The 19,511-nt window shown below is 39.2% G+C and overlaps 1 protein-coding gene across 1 annotated transcript; it reads left to right on the top strand.

Annotated features, from left to right (window-relative positions):
* Positions 1-1,263: 1,263 nt before the first annotated feature.
* Positions 1,264-4,749, top strand: LOC122000803 (E3 ubiquitin-protein ligase XB3-like). Its single transcript, XM_042555263.1, has 8 exons — positions 1,264-1,584; positions 1,663-1,722; positions 1,827-1,898; positions 1,978-2,099; positions 2,201-2,341; positions 2,433-2,540; positions 2,926-3,184; positions 3,811-4,749. The coding sequence occupies exons 1-8, from the start codon at positions 1,402-1,404 to the stop codon at positions 4,171-4,173; spliced, it is 1,308 nt and encodes a 435-aa protein (XP_042411197.1). The 5' UTR covers positions 1,264-1,401; the 3' UTR covers positions 4,174-4,749.
* The last annotated feature ends 14,762 nt before the right edge of the window (positions 4,750-19,511 follow it).

Genomic DNA, 19,511 nt, shown 5'->3' with positions numbered 1-19,511 from the left:
TGTATTTATGTATAAGTCAGCGCTAAAAATATTAAAATTAATTTTAAACTTATGATATATAAACTGATTTTTAAATTAGCTTACGCCTTGAATTTGATATTGTGCTAACATAGATTGGTGGCAAATTATTTTGTAAATTAAATCAAGTTGCGATTAAAATTTAAATTCATGACTTGGAAATATTAAAAATGTATATCGACTTGTGCATGCAATAGTTTATGTAAATTATAACAGAAGTCAAGATCTTAGACATTGTGTTTATGTTATTATAAAAAATGAGATATTTTACTATAATAACGAAAACTACTATTTTAATTACTTCGACATGGAAGTTTTTTTTTTAAAAAAACATTCCATCTTTATTTCAGTCTTCCACGTACACCCTTGATTTTTAATAATTTAATCATGGTTAGTTAATAAAAATATTTTAATTTTACATATTTTTAAAAATATCCCTAGGTGAATTTTTTAAAACTATTTCAATTTAGCCTAGTCACATCTTTGATTTGATTAATATATGATCTCGGAAGAGTTTAACATTTTTTTTTCGAAAAAATAGTTTTTAAAGAGTTTATAAAATTGTTTAAAGCAGAAAACATTTCAGCTAGAAATAAGTATCATTTAAAAAAGTTTATGAAACATTTCTATGAACAATTGAAATTTGAAATATTTTATTAAAAATGAAAGAAAATTGGAATAATTAAAAAATTTGATGAAAAAAATATATTATTTATTAATTAAGCCCTTCATTATTACCGTGTTCCTTGTTTATCAACCATAAAATATAAAGGACCCAAGGTTATGATGCACTTTGAAACCATTTAGAGTATTATCTAGGTATTTATAATTCAATTTAAAATTATGATAGTCTCTTTGGATGAGTCTAGTGATTAGCGCATGAGGTATTATCATAATGAGGTTTGGAGTTCGAATTTTAACAAAATCGAGATAAATATCTCCCTTATGTACTAGTCACTATTCTAAAGACTGGTTGGCATCCGTGATTTATCTCCTCCGTATTGATCTTGATACGGATTAGTGGGACGCTGGAGACGAGCGTATTCATCTTTTTGTCACAATTTTAAATTATAATAAATTTATAGAATTTTTTTTTAAAAAAAATATTGTACTTCTTAATTGTTTACTGATAATATGTGAAAAAAAATTACGGATCAAACCGATCACACAGTTAAAGTATCCTCCCGCAAGCCACGTGCAGTGTTTACTGTCAGTTATCCGTGATTTACTTATTAAAGCAGGCCCAAGAATGGTACTTCCTTGAGGCCCTCTTCCCTTCCTCCACTGCCTCCACCTACCCCTCACGGCCTCACCTCCGACCGCCTGCGGCGCAAATCTGCCGCGCTCCGGTGGGCAGTCGGAGTTCGGGGAGGTAGGGCGGAGATGGGCCAGGGTGTGAGCTGCGCCAGCTCGAGCTACGAGCATGACTTTTTTTCGGCAGTCCAAGCCGGTAAATTGGAAGTGGTAAACTGCTTCCTTAGGGATGACCCATCTCTTCTGCACCGAACCACCATCTACGACCGTCTGTCCGCGCTCCACATCGCCGCTGCCAATGGCCGCTTCGACGTGAGGCCGTCCCCTCCTCCGCCTTTCTCTGTGCCAGTGTAAGGGGGTTTTGTATTTAATTCGCGTTGTATTTTGCAGGTTTTATCAGTGCTTCTGGGTCGATCTGTGACCCCCGATGTCGTGAATCGAGATAAACAGGTGAAGAAATGCATAATTAATGGGATTTCCTTTACTTTTTTTTTTTTTTAACGCAAAGTGGACTCGGAAGATCTCAATCGTTGTGGATCTTCTTGTAAAATTAGACACCACTGATGCTGGCTGCGATGCATGGAAAGATAGAATGTGTACATAAGCTACTCGGTTCAGGGGCAAATGTGAGTAACTTGCCTTTTTTTTTCTGTCAAAGTTTTCTATTTTTTGGATTGTTATTTCTAATTACTCCTACGGGGTTAGATCTTGATGTTTGATTCAGTGAATGGAAGAACATGCCTGCACTATGCTACTTATTATGGCCACTCAGATTGTTTGCAGGCAATTTTGTCGGCAGCCAAATCCGCACAACTTACCGGTTCTTGGTAAGTGCACGAAGGATCCTGCCACCAGTCCTTGGTTTTCTATATGGATGAATGGATCAAAAAGTTAAACTTGGTTATTTGCTGGTGTTTTGAATTTTCAGGGGTTTCGCGCGGTTTGTGAACTTGAGAGATGGCACAGGGGCAACGCCCTTGCACCTCGCTTCCAGTCAAAGATGGCCCGACTGTGTCCATATTCTTTTAGAATGTGGAGCTCTCGTCTGTGCTTCAACTGGCCGATATGGGTAATTCATACACTACTATTAAGATCTTCTTCTTGATTCAGAGTTTATAGATTTTCATTTGGCTGTGAGCTCAAGAGATCCCAATGTGCAGTTTTCCTGGAAGCACGCCGCTTCACTTTGCAGCTCGCGGGGGAAATTTGGACTGTGTTCGTGAATTGCTTGCACGGGGTGCTGATCGTCTTCAAAGGGATGCATCAGGGTAACTGATGATATCTTTCTGGCGTTTCTGATTCCAGATTAGACTTTATCTTCCTTGATTAATCATTGCTCTCCTTCGCTGGAAAAATGTATCATGAGTAAACCATTAGCTAAATTAGTTCAAAAAGTTATCCTATCTTCGTGTCTTCTATCATATATCATATGGTTTCTATCAAATGGAATCAGTGGGTGTAGTGTGCATCTTGTTTTTATTACAGAGTTATATCAAATACTTAGGATAACATGTAGAAAAACTTCGGAAGCTAAATTAGTCCAAATTACCTCTCCATTCTCTTTGATGTTCTCAAGATACCTTGTGTGTGTGTGTGTTTTTTTTTATTATTGTTAATTTCAATTCATAGATCCAATGCTGGTCATTATTACAGGAGACTACCATATGAGGTTGCATTGAAGCAAAATCATGGTGCATGTGCAGCTCTACTTAACCCATCTGCAGTAGAGCCTCTAGTTTGGCCTTCTGCATTGAAGTTTATCAGTGAACTTGACCTAGTCACGAAATCTCTACTGGAGGCAACTCTGATGGAGAGCAACAGAGAAAGGGAAATGAAGATCCTGAAAGCAACAACACGATCATTGACATCTCCTGCTCATTCAGATAAAGCGTTTGATGATGATTTTTCTGAGGTACTATATTTTCCCCCTTTTCTTTTCAGTACTGCTTTGTTGCATGATCCGACAACTCTTGATAATTACTGCAACGTCGATTTCCAGCAAAAGTATTTCACTAGGATGCCAGATTTTCCTCTGCATTTTAGTAGTAAGTTTAAGGTGGCACAAGTGGTTTGCTTGAATAATTTTTTGCATCGATATTGCCTGCCTCAGATGAGTAAATATGAAACTGAGTTGCATAGTCATTCTTGAATCTTGATATAAAAATAACTATCTGTACACTACTTTAATCATGCGAGGCATTTTATCTTTGTAGTTCCTTGTCCAATCTTGCGGTAGATTATGCTACTTGTCCTTGTACTTGAAAAACTGTACAAAAAATGAGTAAACCATGACACCATGATGTTACTCGTTATTCTTGTCCTTCCAGGTTTGGACTGCAAGCCTCAGGTTTCAAAGCAATAAATAACTACTCAATCCTATCTAAAACTGACATCCAGCACATCTCGATCAAGCACTTGGCGTTTTTTGTTTGAACCTTTAGAGACTTAGCCTTACGTAACATTGTAGAAAACTTAGTTCTCGGATGTTATTATTCTTCCAGGAACATAGACAAATTTATAAAATATTGGTCACTGCAGGACAACGACATCGACATCTGTTCAATCTGCTTCGACCGAGTTTGCACTATTGAGGTCCAAGAGTGTAGGCATCAGATGTGTTCCTACTGTACACTCGCCTTGTGCTGCTACACTAAGCCGAATCCCACGACCTTGTGCTTGCCACCACCTACTTGCCCCTTTTGCCGTAGCAACATATCTAAGCTCGCTACCATCAAGGAGAACGATGTTGAAATCCACGACACCACCTCAAAGACTTCAAATCACAGGAAGCGGAGGACCCAGAGTTGCAGCGAGGGTACTAGCAGCTTCAAAACTCTGCCTTCAGCTATGGCGTCATTTGGAGGAATAATTGATAGGAGTGACATTGTGGACAAACTTTAGAATTACGGACTATGGCCGTTCACAAGACTAGCTAGCTACAAGGAAGAAAACTAAAATAACAATAAGGGAGTTGGCATAAAGGAGATGGGACTGGTGTTCTGAATTACTAGTAAAATATAATTTATCCTCCGCGAGCTTTGTGTTGGTTAGCACTTTGTTTTTTGAGCTACATGTTATGTCTACTGCTCAGAAGGAACGCTGTTGTTAGTGCATCCTTATCCCTCTGAAATGTGGAATGCATATTCAATGTACATGGGCACACTGATCAAGAACAGAGTCCTTCGGATGCTGGCTATCATGTGACTGCTTCGATGCAATTGCGCATGGCAGATGGGCTCCATTGGCTCAGTAGTCTTCTATTGAACGTGGTACTCTCTTTCAATTATACAAGCTTATTGTCAGTGGTAACGTCACTCTGACATGCCTCATATGGTCAAGCACCTATTGCTGCTTGCTGACTGTCGATTCAGTATGCATCTCTTGTTTAAGGAACACGTATGTCTTCAAGCTGTATGAGACTTGGTGTCTTCTTTTGTCAGTGTCAACTCTTTATTAATCTGATCAGATTTACTTTCACTCTCTTTTTTTATTCAACTTGTTCCATGTGTCCCGACACCTGTGTGACTGCATTTGCAATTTGTTTTTCATTTTATGAATCCAATTTGTTGCTGGAAAAGATGCCAGCTTGAGATACAGAAGTCAGACTCACATAATTGAGTATTGAACTACTTTGATGTTGAAGTGGTGATGAACCTCCATATATTGACAAAATATATGGCAAAATATCTCAGCTAGGAGTTAGAACATCTTATTGCCGTTCGACACATAACCAACAGTTAAACAATCAATTCTACTTTTCCTATCTTCCAAATTCATTTAAAAATTCAGAGATTTCACAGGTGTGCAGTACCGGGCGGTGTGAGTTGGGGAACTAAATTTGATCCAAGTTTCTTGATGAAACAAATGATTCAAAATCATATATAAATTAATTGTACTTTGGAGTAAATATAATCAGCAGTATTTAATAAGAATGTTAGAAATGTATATTAAACTACAAATTAAGGTAGAATCGTTTACTGATATCATGTGATAATAACAATTAAATCTTATTTTACTAGATGCGATTAATTATATAAATTTTTTATGTTATTGAATTTTATCTTTTAATATATCATCATTCATATTTAAATAAATTTTATTTTATTTTATTATTACTAACTAAATTTTTTTTATGTTCTTTTTTCTCATTTGATATACGTATTTTTTTTTTATGAGTACAATTTTTATACCAAAGCAAGTTCAAATTATAATACCTGATAATCAGTAATGTCTCATGTCTGATGTAATATTAGATCAGAAGACACTCATAATGATTGATACATAGGAATTTGTATTTCTAAAAATATTCTCACTCTCCAACTGTCCCTCATCAAAGATATAATTGTTCCTAACTCTTCATATAAAGTGTATCAAAGTCGACATCGCAAGATGTCTTGTTTTAGACAAAAGATGACCTCCTTTGAAGAAATATCCAAAAACTTATAGAATCTGTCGGTAGATAGACATCTCCTGCACCATATGTAGCCACTCTCGGATCCTCCACCATAAGATTGCTTCAGGAGGGCACCCAAAGAATAAGTACTCCTTTGTCTCCATCTCTCACTTACAAAAGGCACAACACCGATCCTTGAAATAATCAAGTCTATCTTTGGTGGGAAGTCACCTCTGAGCTAGCATCTAAAGTATAATTGTATGGCTAGGCTGGATGTAGGGTGTCTACACTGTCCGCACCTAGGACTTCTTAGGATGGGGACACACCTTGGCCACACCTCCATCTTGCTCAAACCAATCCACCAACCTCTACATAGCACTTGCCGACAACCCAATAACCCTAAGGAAAAGGTCACGAATCTACAACAACCGCTTAATCAACGGAGAATCTGAGTGCACCACCTCCCAAATCTATATGTCTATTGATGTGGTGATAAGGAGGGGCCCATCCTGCGGGGGATAGCTACCACGGTGGAGGTCAAAGTCAAGGCGGTCAACGCTCAGATATCATCAGTCGATCGGGTGATCAGGTCAACGCTTGGATATCATCAGTCGGTCGGGCGATCAGGTCAACGTTCAGATATCATCGGTCGGTCGGACGATCAGGTCAACGCTCAGATATCATCGACCGATCGGGCGATCAGGTCAACACTCAGATATCATCGACCGGTCAGACGATTAGGTCAATGCTCAGATATCATCGGCTGGTCGGGCGATCATGCCCTGACCGGGGGGAGAAGGTTCCGGTCCGATCCCTCCTTTGACACGGGGAGGTGTCAAATGACCGATACTCAATGTAGTAGTGGACGTCGGATGGAAGAGGAGACGATATGCAGAAGGCGGACCTAACAGCTACCTCGCTCGGTCAGGCAGCAGGACACGACATTGGTAGAGCGGAACTTCGGCCGAGCGGACATGACACAAGTACAAGGGAGTTTCGGTCGAGCAGACGCGACACATGCAACGAAGTCCCTGCCGAGTAGGTGTTACACAAGAACAGCGAAGTCCCGGCCGAGCGGCTATCCCGCTCGACCTAGCAACTACCTCGTTGTGTTATCCCTCGATATCCTTTTGGGAGTTAGTGCCGTTGACACCGGGCATGATCAACCAGAAAATCGTACGGCGGAAGCTTCCACTGTCACTTCAGAGATATGCTCAGTCTGTTAAGGTATTATGTCAAGAACATTTTATTGGACAAGTCTTTTCAGGGGAACTTTGGGAAGTGTGCTCACCTTGGGGAGTATGCACATGCGCTACAGGAGCTCCATATAAAGGAGAGGTCTAAGCATCGACGGAGGTACGCAAGAGACACTATTCGTGCCATTGTTCATTCTTGTTGTTGCTCCGCCTTCTACATCATCGCTGGTGACTGACTTGAGCGTCGGAAGGCTAATATCGGGGACCCCTTATCTGGCTCGACACTGACGTTATTTGTGTTGCAGGGCAGAGCGGAGTCTACAGACGGTTAACGGGAGCGCCACATCCCCAGTTTTCCATCTCATCGACTTTTGGACAGGATCATCTATCAACCTCAAGTAAGTATCATGCACCCACTTGATCCAAAGAGCACCTCCTTCACTTATATCTGCCAAAGCACCTTGGCGAATAAGGCAAGGTTCCAAGCTTTCAAGTCGCAAAATCCTAGTCCTCTTTCTTTTTTGGGCCTGTACATATTCGCCTAAGACATTGAGGGTGTTTGGGTGTCCACATAAAAAACCTCTCGATGTTGTAAATGTAGTCAATAATTCCAAGGGGGATAGGTAATATAGAGAGTCACAAGCACTCCACTCCTTGAAACACTAAAGTGACGAGTTGCGCTTTTCCTGCATAAGAAATTGTCTTTTTCGGCTAACAGTTAATTTGTCATACTAAGGACTCAAGGAGAGGATTGTAGTCCAAAATCCATAGACTCTCAGTAGCAAGCGGTATTCTCAATTATCGAAAGGGCATGGTCTCTTCCTGAATTCCGTAAGAGAAAGAAGTTGCAACTGCGTTAAGTCATCTACTCTAGCTAGATAAATGCTCAACTTTTGGTGATTAACCTGAAGCCCTGCGGTCACCCTAAACATATGTAAACAAGAAGATAAATGTCCTACTGATACCTCATCCCCTGACTAAATAATAATAAGTTATCTGCATATGCCAAGTGTACCAATCTAAGATAACCACACCGTGAATGGAATTTGATATTTGATTTGTCCGTGTGTTGCTATATTTGTCTCCTAAAGATCTCCACACAAATGCCGAATAAGTAGGAAGAGAGAGGATCTCCCTGACATAGCCCTCTAGCCTTTCTGAATAATCCAAAAGACCCCTCATTAATGGCCAGAGAGAATAATGGAGTGGTCACATACTTCATTATCCAGGATATAAACTTCATAGAAAATTGAAAACCAATAAATGCTTCATGCAGAAACTCCCAATGAATCGAGTCGAAGGCCTTCTTAAGGTCAACCTTCATAATCCATCTAGGGGAGATGAGCTTCCTGTGATACCTCTGGAAGAGCTCTTGTATCAGATGGATATTATCTATAATGAGACGTCCTTGTACAAAAGCTGCTTAAGATTGATAAAGTATTCCTCCTACTACCTCTGATAATCTCAAAGCCAATAACTTGCAGATAACCTTGTAGAAAATCGTACAACAGGAGATCGACCAATCTGTCACCTTGCTAGCATGCGTAGATTTCGAGACAAGCACAATCAAAGTGTGATTCCATCTCCGCAATAATCTCCCACTAGTGAAAAATTCCATAACTGGACTAGTGAAGTCCGACCCCACAATGTCCCAAGAATACTCAAAGAACTTCGAGCTATACCCATCTGAGCCTGGAGCCTTTTGATCTCTAATATCAAATCGTATTTGCTTTGTCTCCTCTGTTATAGGGAGTCACTCCAAAGCATCATGCTAGTCCATATAGACATGCTGACTAAATGTCATGCAAGAGCAAGGAAAATCCGTCGTACGACTTACAGTCTCCTCAAGTTAGCGATGGAAGTGTTCCATGAAAACCTTGACCACCTCTTCAAATGATTTTGTAAGATTACCATCTAGCTTCTCCACTACAATGATCTCATTACGCTTATTATTACACGTTACTAGTTCATGAAAAAAGAAAGTGTTCTAGTCCACATGCTTGAAATAGCTAATTTTTGCATGTTGCTTGGCGAAAGAATGTTTTGTAGCATTTAGATGAGTTGCAATTTGCTACAACTCCTTGTAATCATCTATCATATGGCCATGTTGTTGGATCGTAAAGATGTCAGCGACGGCGGGAGGAGGGGGGTGAATAGCTTTCTTCGAAAATTGAGAGTTAAAATGAGTTACACAGTGGAATAAGAAGACAAAAATAATGCTAACAAAGCCAAGTTTTACTTGATTCGGAGGCAGTGACGACTCTTACTCTAAGGCCCGTGATCGTCAATCATTTTTGTTCAGCAATTACTATCAGTTCAAATAATAAGTTATAAATATTGAGTACAATAATTGAAATTAATTGTTATCAACAAACATAAAGGAAATTGAAATCTTTCATTCTTCAAACTTAAGAGCAACCTTTTGGTGTCGTTGAAGCTTTTTCAGAGCAGCACACAAGAATAAAACTTGTAGCAGAAGTTGTTTTTAAAGCTGCTAGTCGAAGACTCTTATATAGGCCCATTTTAGGTGCCTAGAGTCCCTCCCAGGCGCCTAAACCGTGCTGACATGGCAAGCTCTTGTCAAAACTTGATCCGTCAAGTTTATTCACTTCCAAGAGCCCAGACCCCTGTTAGGGTCGTTTTGGTGCTAGGGGAGGGGGGGGGGGGGGGAATAGCTCATCGCGCGTCTTGTTGCTTGCTTCTTGGTGGTGATGTACAACGGAATAAACAAGAAACAAACTTACTACGCTAACACAAAGGATTTACTTGGTATCCACCCTAAGAAGAGGTGACTAATCCAAGGATCCACACACGACACATACTCCACTAATCAAAACACTCCTTCTCGGTTGCAGCCGGAGGCGGAGAAGCCTCGTACAAACTCACACAACAATATACAACACCCACAAGAAGAAAATACAAAAGATACAAATGAAAACTCTTTCTTCTTGCTTACTTGTTGTTTGTTGTTGCCTCTTAAACCTTGGAAGTGTGACTACACTTGTCTCCAAGAACCTTCAATAATTGACTGTGAAAGTGTGGAGAAGCTCACTGAGATCGCACTATAATCGCTAGAGAAGAATCGCTGCGGAGAAGATGCTCACCAACCGCTATATCCTGTGCAACGGTCGGATTCCAATCGATTGAATGACTCTCAATCGAATGGAGAGGCTTTGAATTGATCAATTGATCGATTCAGAGTGCCTCTGTGCTCTCTGAAAAACATCTGAATCGATTGCCCGATCGATTCAGCCTCTATTGTGCGATTTTCAGCTTTCCAATCGATCGGCTGATCGATTGGAGGTTTCAATCGATTAACTGATGAATTCAGAAGTTCACTGTTCACTCAAAAATTCTCCCAATCGATTGGAGATGTTTTAATCGATTACTCAATCGATCAAGATAGTTTTTGCATAAAATCACGTCAACTAATCGATTGATTGATCGATTGAACCCTCTAATCTATTGGCCAATCGATTGGCAAGTAGAAAACTGTGTAGAACTTGAAACGAGGTTCGTTTCGCATCTGAGATCATCTCATTCCGATATCCGAGTCAAAAGTTATAACTTTCAGAAGTTTACTACGTCTGAACTTCCTAGTTCCATGTCAACTCCCTATTGGACTTACGACCGCTAAGTGTTCGGTCAACTTTTGACCCATAAGGACTTTCTTTTTGCCAACTTCTCATTGGACTTCTGATCACCAAGTGCGATCCTCCTTGACCCACTTAGATTTACCGTCTCCTGCCAAGTGTCTAGTCCTCCATGACCCACTTGGACTTTCTTCCACCAGATGTCTGGTCACCCTTGACCCATCTGAATTTCCTTGTGCCAAGTATCCGGGCAATCCTTTGACCTACTTGGACTTCTCAATACCAGGTGTCTAGTCAATCTTGACCCACCTGGATTTTCATGTGTCTGGCTTTACTCATTAGGTATTTCCATCTGCCTAACTTCACTCACTAGGACTTCCCATCTGCCTGACTTTACTCACCAGGACTTTCACCTAACTTCACTCACTAGGGTTTTCACCTGACTTTACTCACCAGGATTTTTCCACTGTCCGGTTTCACTCACTAGGACTTACACCTGCCTAGCTTCACTCATCAGGTCTTTCCATTGCCCAACTCCACTCACCGGGACTTTCACCTGCGTAGCTTCACTCACCAGAACTTTCACCTAACTTCACCCACTAGGATTTTCTAACTGCCTAGCTTCACTCACTAGGTCTTTCACCTGACTTCACTCACCAGGATTTCCCATCTGCCTAACATTCAGTTAGGAATTTCCCAGTCAAGTATCCAGTCAATCCTTTGACCTACTTGACTCTTCTTCATATCTAATTGGTCAACCTTGACCAGAGGAAAATTGTATCAACAATCTCTCCAAACGGACGATTGCATCTGCAATCTCCATGTATTATCAAACATCGAAACCCAAACATTAAGACTCAAGTTTGAGCCAACTCAAGCTTAGTCAACCAGGTCAACCTTGACCAAAATAATATTGCACCAACAATCTTCCCCTTTTTGATGTTTGACAATACCTTTAAGTAGGGGTGTCAAAAATGAACCCGACCCGACGACCCAACCCGAGTCGACCCGAAAAAAATCAGGTTCGGGTTGGGCATTTTCGGGTTCGGGTCGAGTTCGGGTTGGAGGGTTAGAGAGCAAAAAAATTTCGAGTTGGATCGGGTCGGGTTCGGGTTGACCCGGGGTGACCCGGTTGGCTTAAATATAGGGTTTTATGGATTTTTTTGGGGTTAAATCAAATTTTATTTTAAAAATTTAGATGTTTTAATGTATATTAATATCATGTTTGTATGATAATGATGGAGTATTGAGATAAAAGTGAAGAATTATAGGGAAAATAGCCCAAAAAAATCATTTTGAATCGGATTTTCGGGTTATATGGGGATTCAGGTTGATCGGGTTGGTCGGGTTCGGGTTCGGGTTCGGGTTGAGGTGTTTTGGGTTGAACTCGGGTTCGGGTCGAGTTCGGGTTGGGTTAAAAAAAAAAAAACTCAACCCGACCCGACCCACCCGAATTGACACCCCTACCTTTAAGTTAGGCTAATTCCAAAGCCTTAACTTCCTTTCATGCCAAAGTATGAATGAGAGTTTCTTTCATTCTCCCCCTTTCCTAGAGGGTCAACTCCCTCTTTAGGTAATAAAAGTCTAACTTAAACTCTACATTCTCCCCCTATTGGCACACATAAAAAAGAACTCTCCCCCTGAAGAGTTACTCACCGTTGTTTACAACTTCACTCGTTGTTCACAACACCACAATAAAGTACTCATACCCTTCATTATCTCTAATGCTCACCCTTGAGCATTAACCAATCTAACAATGAAGGTTTCATACCCTTCATTATCTACAATGCCCACCCTTGAGCATTAAATCTCTTCACAAAAATAATGAAGGTCTCATACCCTTCATTGTATCCAATGTTTATCCTTGAGCATTTTTCAAGAGAAGGATATACCACCTTCCATGGTTTCAGAAAATAATTTCCATGTTCTTAGCGAGTGACTCCTCTAAAGACATGCTCATAACTTCTGTCATTGCACCAACAATGACTTAGAATCCCTAAATCTTTAGGAACCCCAAATTTAGAAGTTTTGAGGTTCAAAACTTCAATATTGAAATCAAATCTCAACCAAAACTTCTACTTAGTCTCTCTTAACCAATCCATTCGTGTTTTCATTATGACAACTCCTCCTAAATGTATACAAATGTGTGTCAAGGGGTTAGGAATGGTTATCTAGATTAAAAATGGTTTAAAATGCTTAAATCAGGTTTTCCCACCCAAAATCAGCATTTTCAATCGATTGAATTTGGGTCTCAATCGATTGAAATCATTTCAATCGATCCATTGATTGATTTCGTGAGCTTCTGTTAGTGGAAATTGCCCTTGAATCGATCGGATGATCGATCCAGCCTGGGTCAATCGATCGGTTGATCAATTCTGCGATGTTTTGGTGGCGAAAAATACATTCTCAATCGATCGGCTGAATGATTGGATTTCTAATTTCCTAAAATCCAATTTCAGTGAAATTCAGAAATGCCCTAAAAATTCTATAAAATTCTAAAAATCATGAAAAATTATGTAGACATTACTTAGGGTATATACTATCATGGAAAAATAGTTTTCTATGAAAATACTTCATATTTTCAAAGATTGACATAAACTTGAAAACTTGTAAAAACTTCAATATTTTCTTCTAGTTTGTGTCTAACTTTTCAATGATGATTACTATTAAAAGATAGTCTTGACCAAGATTTTCCAAAGTATATTTAAAATTATTTTCAAAACCAATACCCAACCATGTTCTTTTGGGTTCAATGTACATGACTTATACATTAGTTTTTCCAATGATTGAAAAATACATAACTATGTGTTTTGATGAACCTAAAACTCAAAAAGAATGTACTAAATCAACATCTTCAGTTTTGTTCATCATCCTAATATCTCACTTGTATCTAATGTGTACTAAAACACATACAAGTCACCTTATAGTTCTTTGTGAGATGTAAAGTTTGATTTTATCCTAAACTAGGCATTTTAGATTATGAATATCCACCTAAGATGTTACTTGTTAGTAAATGTCATTATCCTTAATTGTAAGGAATTAAAAATAATGCATGATAAGTTATAGCATACATCAAAATGAATAATTTAAAAAAAATACTATAACTACATGATGTATGTATGACATAACATGATATTTTTGTATTTTTCATAATAAGCATGAATGCAAAATATAATATTATGGCATATGATGGGCAAACAATCATGGCAAATTAGCATAAATAAAATATACCTAGATTACCTATCTAAGTATCCTTAATCTTAGCTAACTTAAATTTAAATCCTAGATTGCCCACTTTTTCTCAAGAAAATGTCAAACTCTCAATTTTGACATTTATTTTATTTTTCTTAATTTGTACCAATTTAAATTAAGCATAATTCCTCAAGATTTGGTACACTTTACTCTTTCAAAGAGTAATCATTTTAAATTAAGGCCTAACTTGCCCTTAACTTCCTAAGAAAATACCAAAAATCTCAACTTGACATTTCTTATCCTTTTCTCAAATGTGTCAATTTAAATTAAGTCTAATTCCTCAAATTTTGACACATTTTACTCTTCCAAAGAGTAAACAATTAATCATTTACATTTTCAAAGGTTAACAAAAATCTTGAAAATGCCTCTATGTGTCAACTTTATTAAAGTTGGGTTAACCACCCTTTCAAATAGAGTTGACATTCTCTAACCCATCTAGGGGGTAGAGAAAATGCTCCTAGGAATCCAAAACCTATTTGTGTTCCTTGGATCCTCTAGGTATTCACTAGCAATGACTTTCCTAAATACCTTCCTAGTGACCTTGTTAGGCTTCTTAGAAGCCTTGATCACTTTCTCTAAGTCAACTCTAGGGATATCTTCCTTTGTGACTTTCTTAGTGACTTTGTTAACCTTCTTAGAAGTCTTAGTCACTTTTATCTTTGCAAAAACACTTCTAGGGATAACTTCCCTTGTGTATTTGACTTGACCACTAAACCTAGGGTTGGTTCCATAGCTATGTGGAACCCTATGATAAGAAGGAGCATCCTTCTTGGCTTGAGGTTTGTATCCCAAACCCTTCCTACCATTGGATGGTTCTTGTCTAACTCTCCCTAACCCTAGATTATGCTCATTTTGACCCTTAAGAATGTTTTCCATTTTCTTTAGGGTCTTTTCCATTTTATCAAGCCTTGACCTCAAGACCTGGTTTTCTCTCCATAAATCCCTAGATTTTGGTTTGTCATTAAATCTTTGAGCATTTCTATTTTGGGGCTTGTATCTATTATCCTTAGTGTTCTTGCCCAAGTAGTTATCTACCTTCCTAACCTTAGGTGAGGTAGTTTAGCATGAAGAGCTACATGTTTTTTCTTAATGCTATCATGCTTTCTATTTTTATGATAAATGACATTAAAATGATATAAGTTAGAACTAACATACTTTTTCCCATGATTTAAAGGGATAGGCTCAATAAATGATACCTTGGGTTTTACCTTGAAAGCTCCCCCTTGACTTGTGCTTCCTCCCTTAGGCTTGACCGACTTCTTCCCCTTAGGACATTGACTTCAATAATGTCCTTTTTGGTTGTACAAGAAATACACAATGTATTCCTTGCTCTTCTTTGTTGTGAGGGTGGTCTCCTTTGTTGGTTAGTCCTAGGAAAACGTACCGGTTCCATTATACAAAAATTTTGTACAAGTGTCAAACCTTTCCTTAAATAACCTATTGTGTTCTTTAGACGTTAAATTAGGAATCGCAGACGGAACTTAACATCATTGATTCCAAATTTAACTTATCTGTTCTTAATAGTTTAGATTTGAATCGCAAGCGGAACTTAACACTATTGATTCAAATTCACCTATGTTATTAATTCCATTAAATATTAATTTCTAAAATTGGCTTCCAGGACTGCATGGCGAGGCACATGGCCTTCTTGGATATGGGAGCAACCACCACCGCCTAGACAAAGCCTTTTAAGGAAAGCTAATATTCAATTTCTTAAATAACTCTAGGTTAACCAAAAAGAACAATCGAATTACAAATTCGAAAAGAAAAAAAACACAAACTCGAAAAACTAATTCGAAAAACTAGATCTAATGTCTCTTGTGTTTGGAATTCTTACAAAAAGAAATAACTAGCATGATGTGGAAAATAATTGCTAATTATACATTCTCTTTGTAAACTAATGATCTCAAGATCTTCTGCCGTATTCCTCGCCTCGCCTTGGACGTCGTGTGGGCGACGATCCTCTAAGATGAACATCACCCAAAAGCTTTCTTTCTCTTCCTCTAAAATCCAGCCACCACCACCACCAAGGAGAAGAGAGCAAAGGGAAAGGGAGAAGAGAGAGGGTCGGCCACACCAAGAGGGACTCCTCCAAGAGAATAAGAATTGTATCTCATGAGGCCTCCTCACCCCTTCTTTTATATTAGTTGCCTAAGGCAAATAAGGGAAGAATTTTTACAAAAATTAAAATCTTCCTCTAGTTTTCCTTTTCCCTTTTAATTTTTCCTTTTCTTTCCTCTTGATTGAATCAATCACCAAATATTAATTGATGATTTTATTTTAATTTCAATTTGGCCGGCCACCTTGCTTGGGCACCAAGCAAGGGTGGCCGGCCCCCTTAAAGAGGAAGGAAATATATTTTTTATAAAATTTTACAAGAAGAAAAACTCTTATAAAATTTTATAAGCTCTCTTGCCTAAAGTAGGAGTTAAAAAAGGAAAATTCTAAAAATTAAAACCATGTTTTAAAATTTAAAACTTCTCTTATAATTTTCCTTTTTTAACATGGTGATAGAAAATTTAAATTTTAAAAACTTATCTTCCTTTTTTCTTAAACCATGAGGATGGTTAAAAAAGGAAAGTTTTTTAAAACCTTTTAAACTTTCTTTTAAAACATGTGGCCTAATTCAAATAAGTAAAGTTTTTAAATTTAAAATCTCTCTTTTAAAACTTGTAGTTTTCTACAAAGAGAAGATTTTAAAAAATTTAAAACAACCCTCCTTGTTTGATTAATGTGACCGGCCCCTACTATTTTGTTTACCAAACAATAGGGTCTGCCCCCCATGGAAGAGGATGTGGCCGGCCCTTGTTTGGTCACCAAGCATTGGACCGACCCCCTTCTTGGACACCAAGATGTGCTTATATTTGGATGGACTTGAGGCTATAATGAGGCTACGACAGGGACCTAGAGGAGAAATTGGTTTTGACCTTCCGATGAGCTTGAGTATCCCGTGTTCGCCCCGAACACACAACTCAAGTTCATCGATAATAACTCATTCCACTAGAGAGTTATTATCGCACTACCGCACCAATCTCAAATTACATTATAGGCTCCTTCTTATCATGAGTGTGTTAGTCTCCCTGTGTTTAAGATTACGAATGCCCACTAATTAAGTAAGTTACTAACAACTCACTTAATTAATCCGACAATGATGGTCCATGCTCTTGATCCGACAATGATGGTCCACGCTCCCCCTCATCTTAGAGGTGGAGGCTTCTTCCTCTTCATCCTCGAATGTTGAGAATCTCTCAACTTCCGAATCCGCATGCACATGAAATAAGGAGTACACTCCTTTTCCTTTATCTTCGTGCCCTCTTGAGGATGGACTTTCCTCTCCTTCTTCTGATGTTGAGCACCTCTCAACCTCGGAGACCTCTTTCTCTTGGTCTTGCTCCAATGAGTTTCTCTCTTTGGATTTTTCTTGATTTGGTACAGTGGAGAGTTCTTCATAAAGCTTGGCCAATTTACTCCATAGCTCTTTGGCATCTTTAACTTCTCCAATTTGAGCCAAAATATTGCTTGGCAATAAATTGACCAATTGCTTGGTCACTTTGTTATTTGTCTCGCTCTTTTGAATTTGCTTTTGGCTCCATTTGTTCTTCTTGAGAATTTTGCCCTTTGAATTTGTTGGAACTTCAAAGCCTTCCATTAGAGCAAATCATTGCTCTATCTCCATCATAAATAAATTTTTGATTCTTGATTTCCAAGAATCAAAGCTCGTCATTGTGAATGGTGGAGCCATCCTTGTGTCGAATCCGAGTCCATCTCAGAATTCCATCTTGAAGTTGAGCTCTTGATGAATTCTTTGACTTGATAAATTTTGCTCCAACTTCTTCACCCTCTAGCCTTTTTGCCCCTTCCGGCGATGATTCCGATAAAGAGCGATCTCGCTCAGATACCACTTGTTAGGGTCATTTTGGTGCTAGAGGGGGGGGGCGGAGTTAATAGCTCGTCGCGCGTCTCGTTGCTTGCTTCTTGGTGATGATGTGCAGCGGAATAAACAAGAAACAAACTTACAATGCTAACACAAGGGATTTACTTGGTATCCACCTCAAGAAGAGGTGACTAATCTAAGGATCCACATGCGACACACACTCCACTAATCAAAACACTCCTTCTCGGTCGTAGCCGGAGGTGGAGAAGCCTCGTACAAACTCATACAACAATATACAACACCCACAAGAAGAAAATACAAAAGATACAAATGAAAACTCTTTCTTCTTGCTTACTTGTTGCTTGTTGTTGCCTCTTAAACCTTGGAAGTGTGATTACACTTGTCTCCAAGAGCCTTCAAGAACTGATTGTAAAAGTATGGAGAAGCTTGCTGAGATCACACTGTAATCGTTGGAGAAGAATCGCTATGGAAAAGACGCTTGCCAACGGCTATATCCTGTGCAATGGTCAGATTCCAATTGATTGAATGACTCTCAATCGATTGGGGAGTCTTTGAATCGATCGACTGATCGATTCAGAGTGCCTCTGTGCTTTCTGAAAAATGCCTGAATCGATTGCCCGATTGATTCAGCCTCTATCGCGCGATTTCCAGCTTTCTAATCAATCGGTTGATCGATTGGAGGTTTCAATCGATCAACTGATCGATTCAGAAGCTCACTGTTCACTCTGAAACTCTCCCAATCAATTGACCAATCGATTGGGGAAGTTTTGATCGATTACCCAATCGATCAAGATAGTTTCTGCATAAAATCACGTCAACTAATAAATTGGCTGATCGATTGAACCCCCTAATCAATTGGCCAATTAATTGGCAAGCAGAAAACTGTGTAGAGCTTGAAACGAGCTTCGTTTTGCATCCGAGATCACCTCATTCCGATATTCAAGTCATAAGTTATGGCCTTCGGAAGTTTACTACGTCCGAACTTCCTAGTTCCATGTCAACTCCCTATTGGACTTACGACCGCTAAGTGTTCAGTCAACTATTGACCCATCAGGACTTTCTCTTTGCCAACTTCTCATTGAACTTCTGATCACCAAGTGCAGTCCTCCTTGACCCACTTAGATTTACCGTCTCGTGCCAAGTGTTCGATTGTCCATGATCCACTTGGACTTCCTTCCACCAAATGTCCAGTCACCCTTGACCCATCTGGATTTCCATATGCCAAGTATCTGATCAATCCTTTGACCTACTTGGACTTCTCAATACCAGGTGTCCGGTCAACCTTGACACACCTGGATTTCCACGTGCCTAGCTTCACTCACCAGGTCTTTCCATCTACCTAGCTTCACTCACTAGGACTTCCCATTTGTCTGGCTTCACTCATTAGGACTTTCACCTAGCTTTACTCACTAGGGGTTTCACTTGGCTTCACTCACCAGGATTTTTCCACTACTCGACTTTACTCACCAGGACTTTCACCTGCCTGGCTTCACTCACCAGGACTTTCACATAACTTCACCCACTAGGATTTTCCAGTTGCATAGCTTCACTCACTAGGTCTTTCACCTGACTTCACTCACCAGGATTTCCCATCTGCCTAACCTACAGTTAGGATTTTCCCAGCCAAATATCCAATCAACCCTTTGACTTATTTGACTCTTCTTTATATCTAACTGGTCAACCTTGACCAGAGGGGAATTGTATTAACAATCTCCCCAAACGAACGATTGCATCTGCAATCTCCATGTATTGTCAAATATCGAAACCTAAACATCAAGACTCAAGCTTGAGCCAACTCAAGCTTAGTCAACCAGGTCAACCTTGACCAAAATGATATTACACCAACAACCCCCTCCGGGCGCCTGGACCATTGAAGTAGGTTTGACCAGTCGTTGCGCTCTAACTCAGCT

This window comes from Zingiber officinale, chromosome 7A (genome assembly GCF_018446385.1).
Source record: "Zingiber officinale cultivar Zhangliang chromosome 7A, Zo_v1.1, whole genome shotgun sequence".
NCBI lineage: Eukaryota > Viridiplantae > Streptophyta > Magnoliopsida > Zingiberales > Zingiberaceae > Zingiber > Zingiber officinale.
This window is presented reverse-complemented; position numbering and strand designations above follow the sequence as displayed.

Bases quoted from the DNA above. Each gene is read 5' to 3' on its own strand.
- LOC122000803 (XM_042555263.1), top strand. From the start codon at position 1,402: ATGGGCCAGGGTGTGAGCTGCGCCAGCTCGAGCTACGAGCATGACTTT. The intron at 1,899-1,977 runs GTGAGTAACTTG...CTACGGGGTTAG, and splicing joins TACTCGGTTCAGGGGCAAAT to ATCTTGATGTTTGATTCAGT. The intron at 3,185-3,810 runs GTACTATATTTT...TGGTCACTGCAG, and splicing joins TTGATGATGATTTTTCTGAG to GACAACGACATCGACATCTG.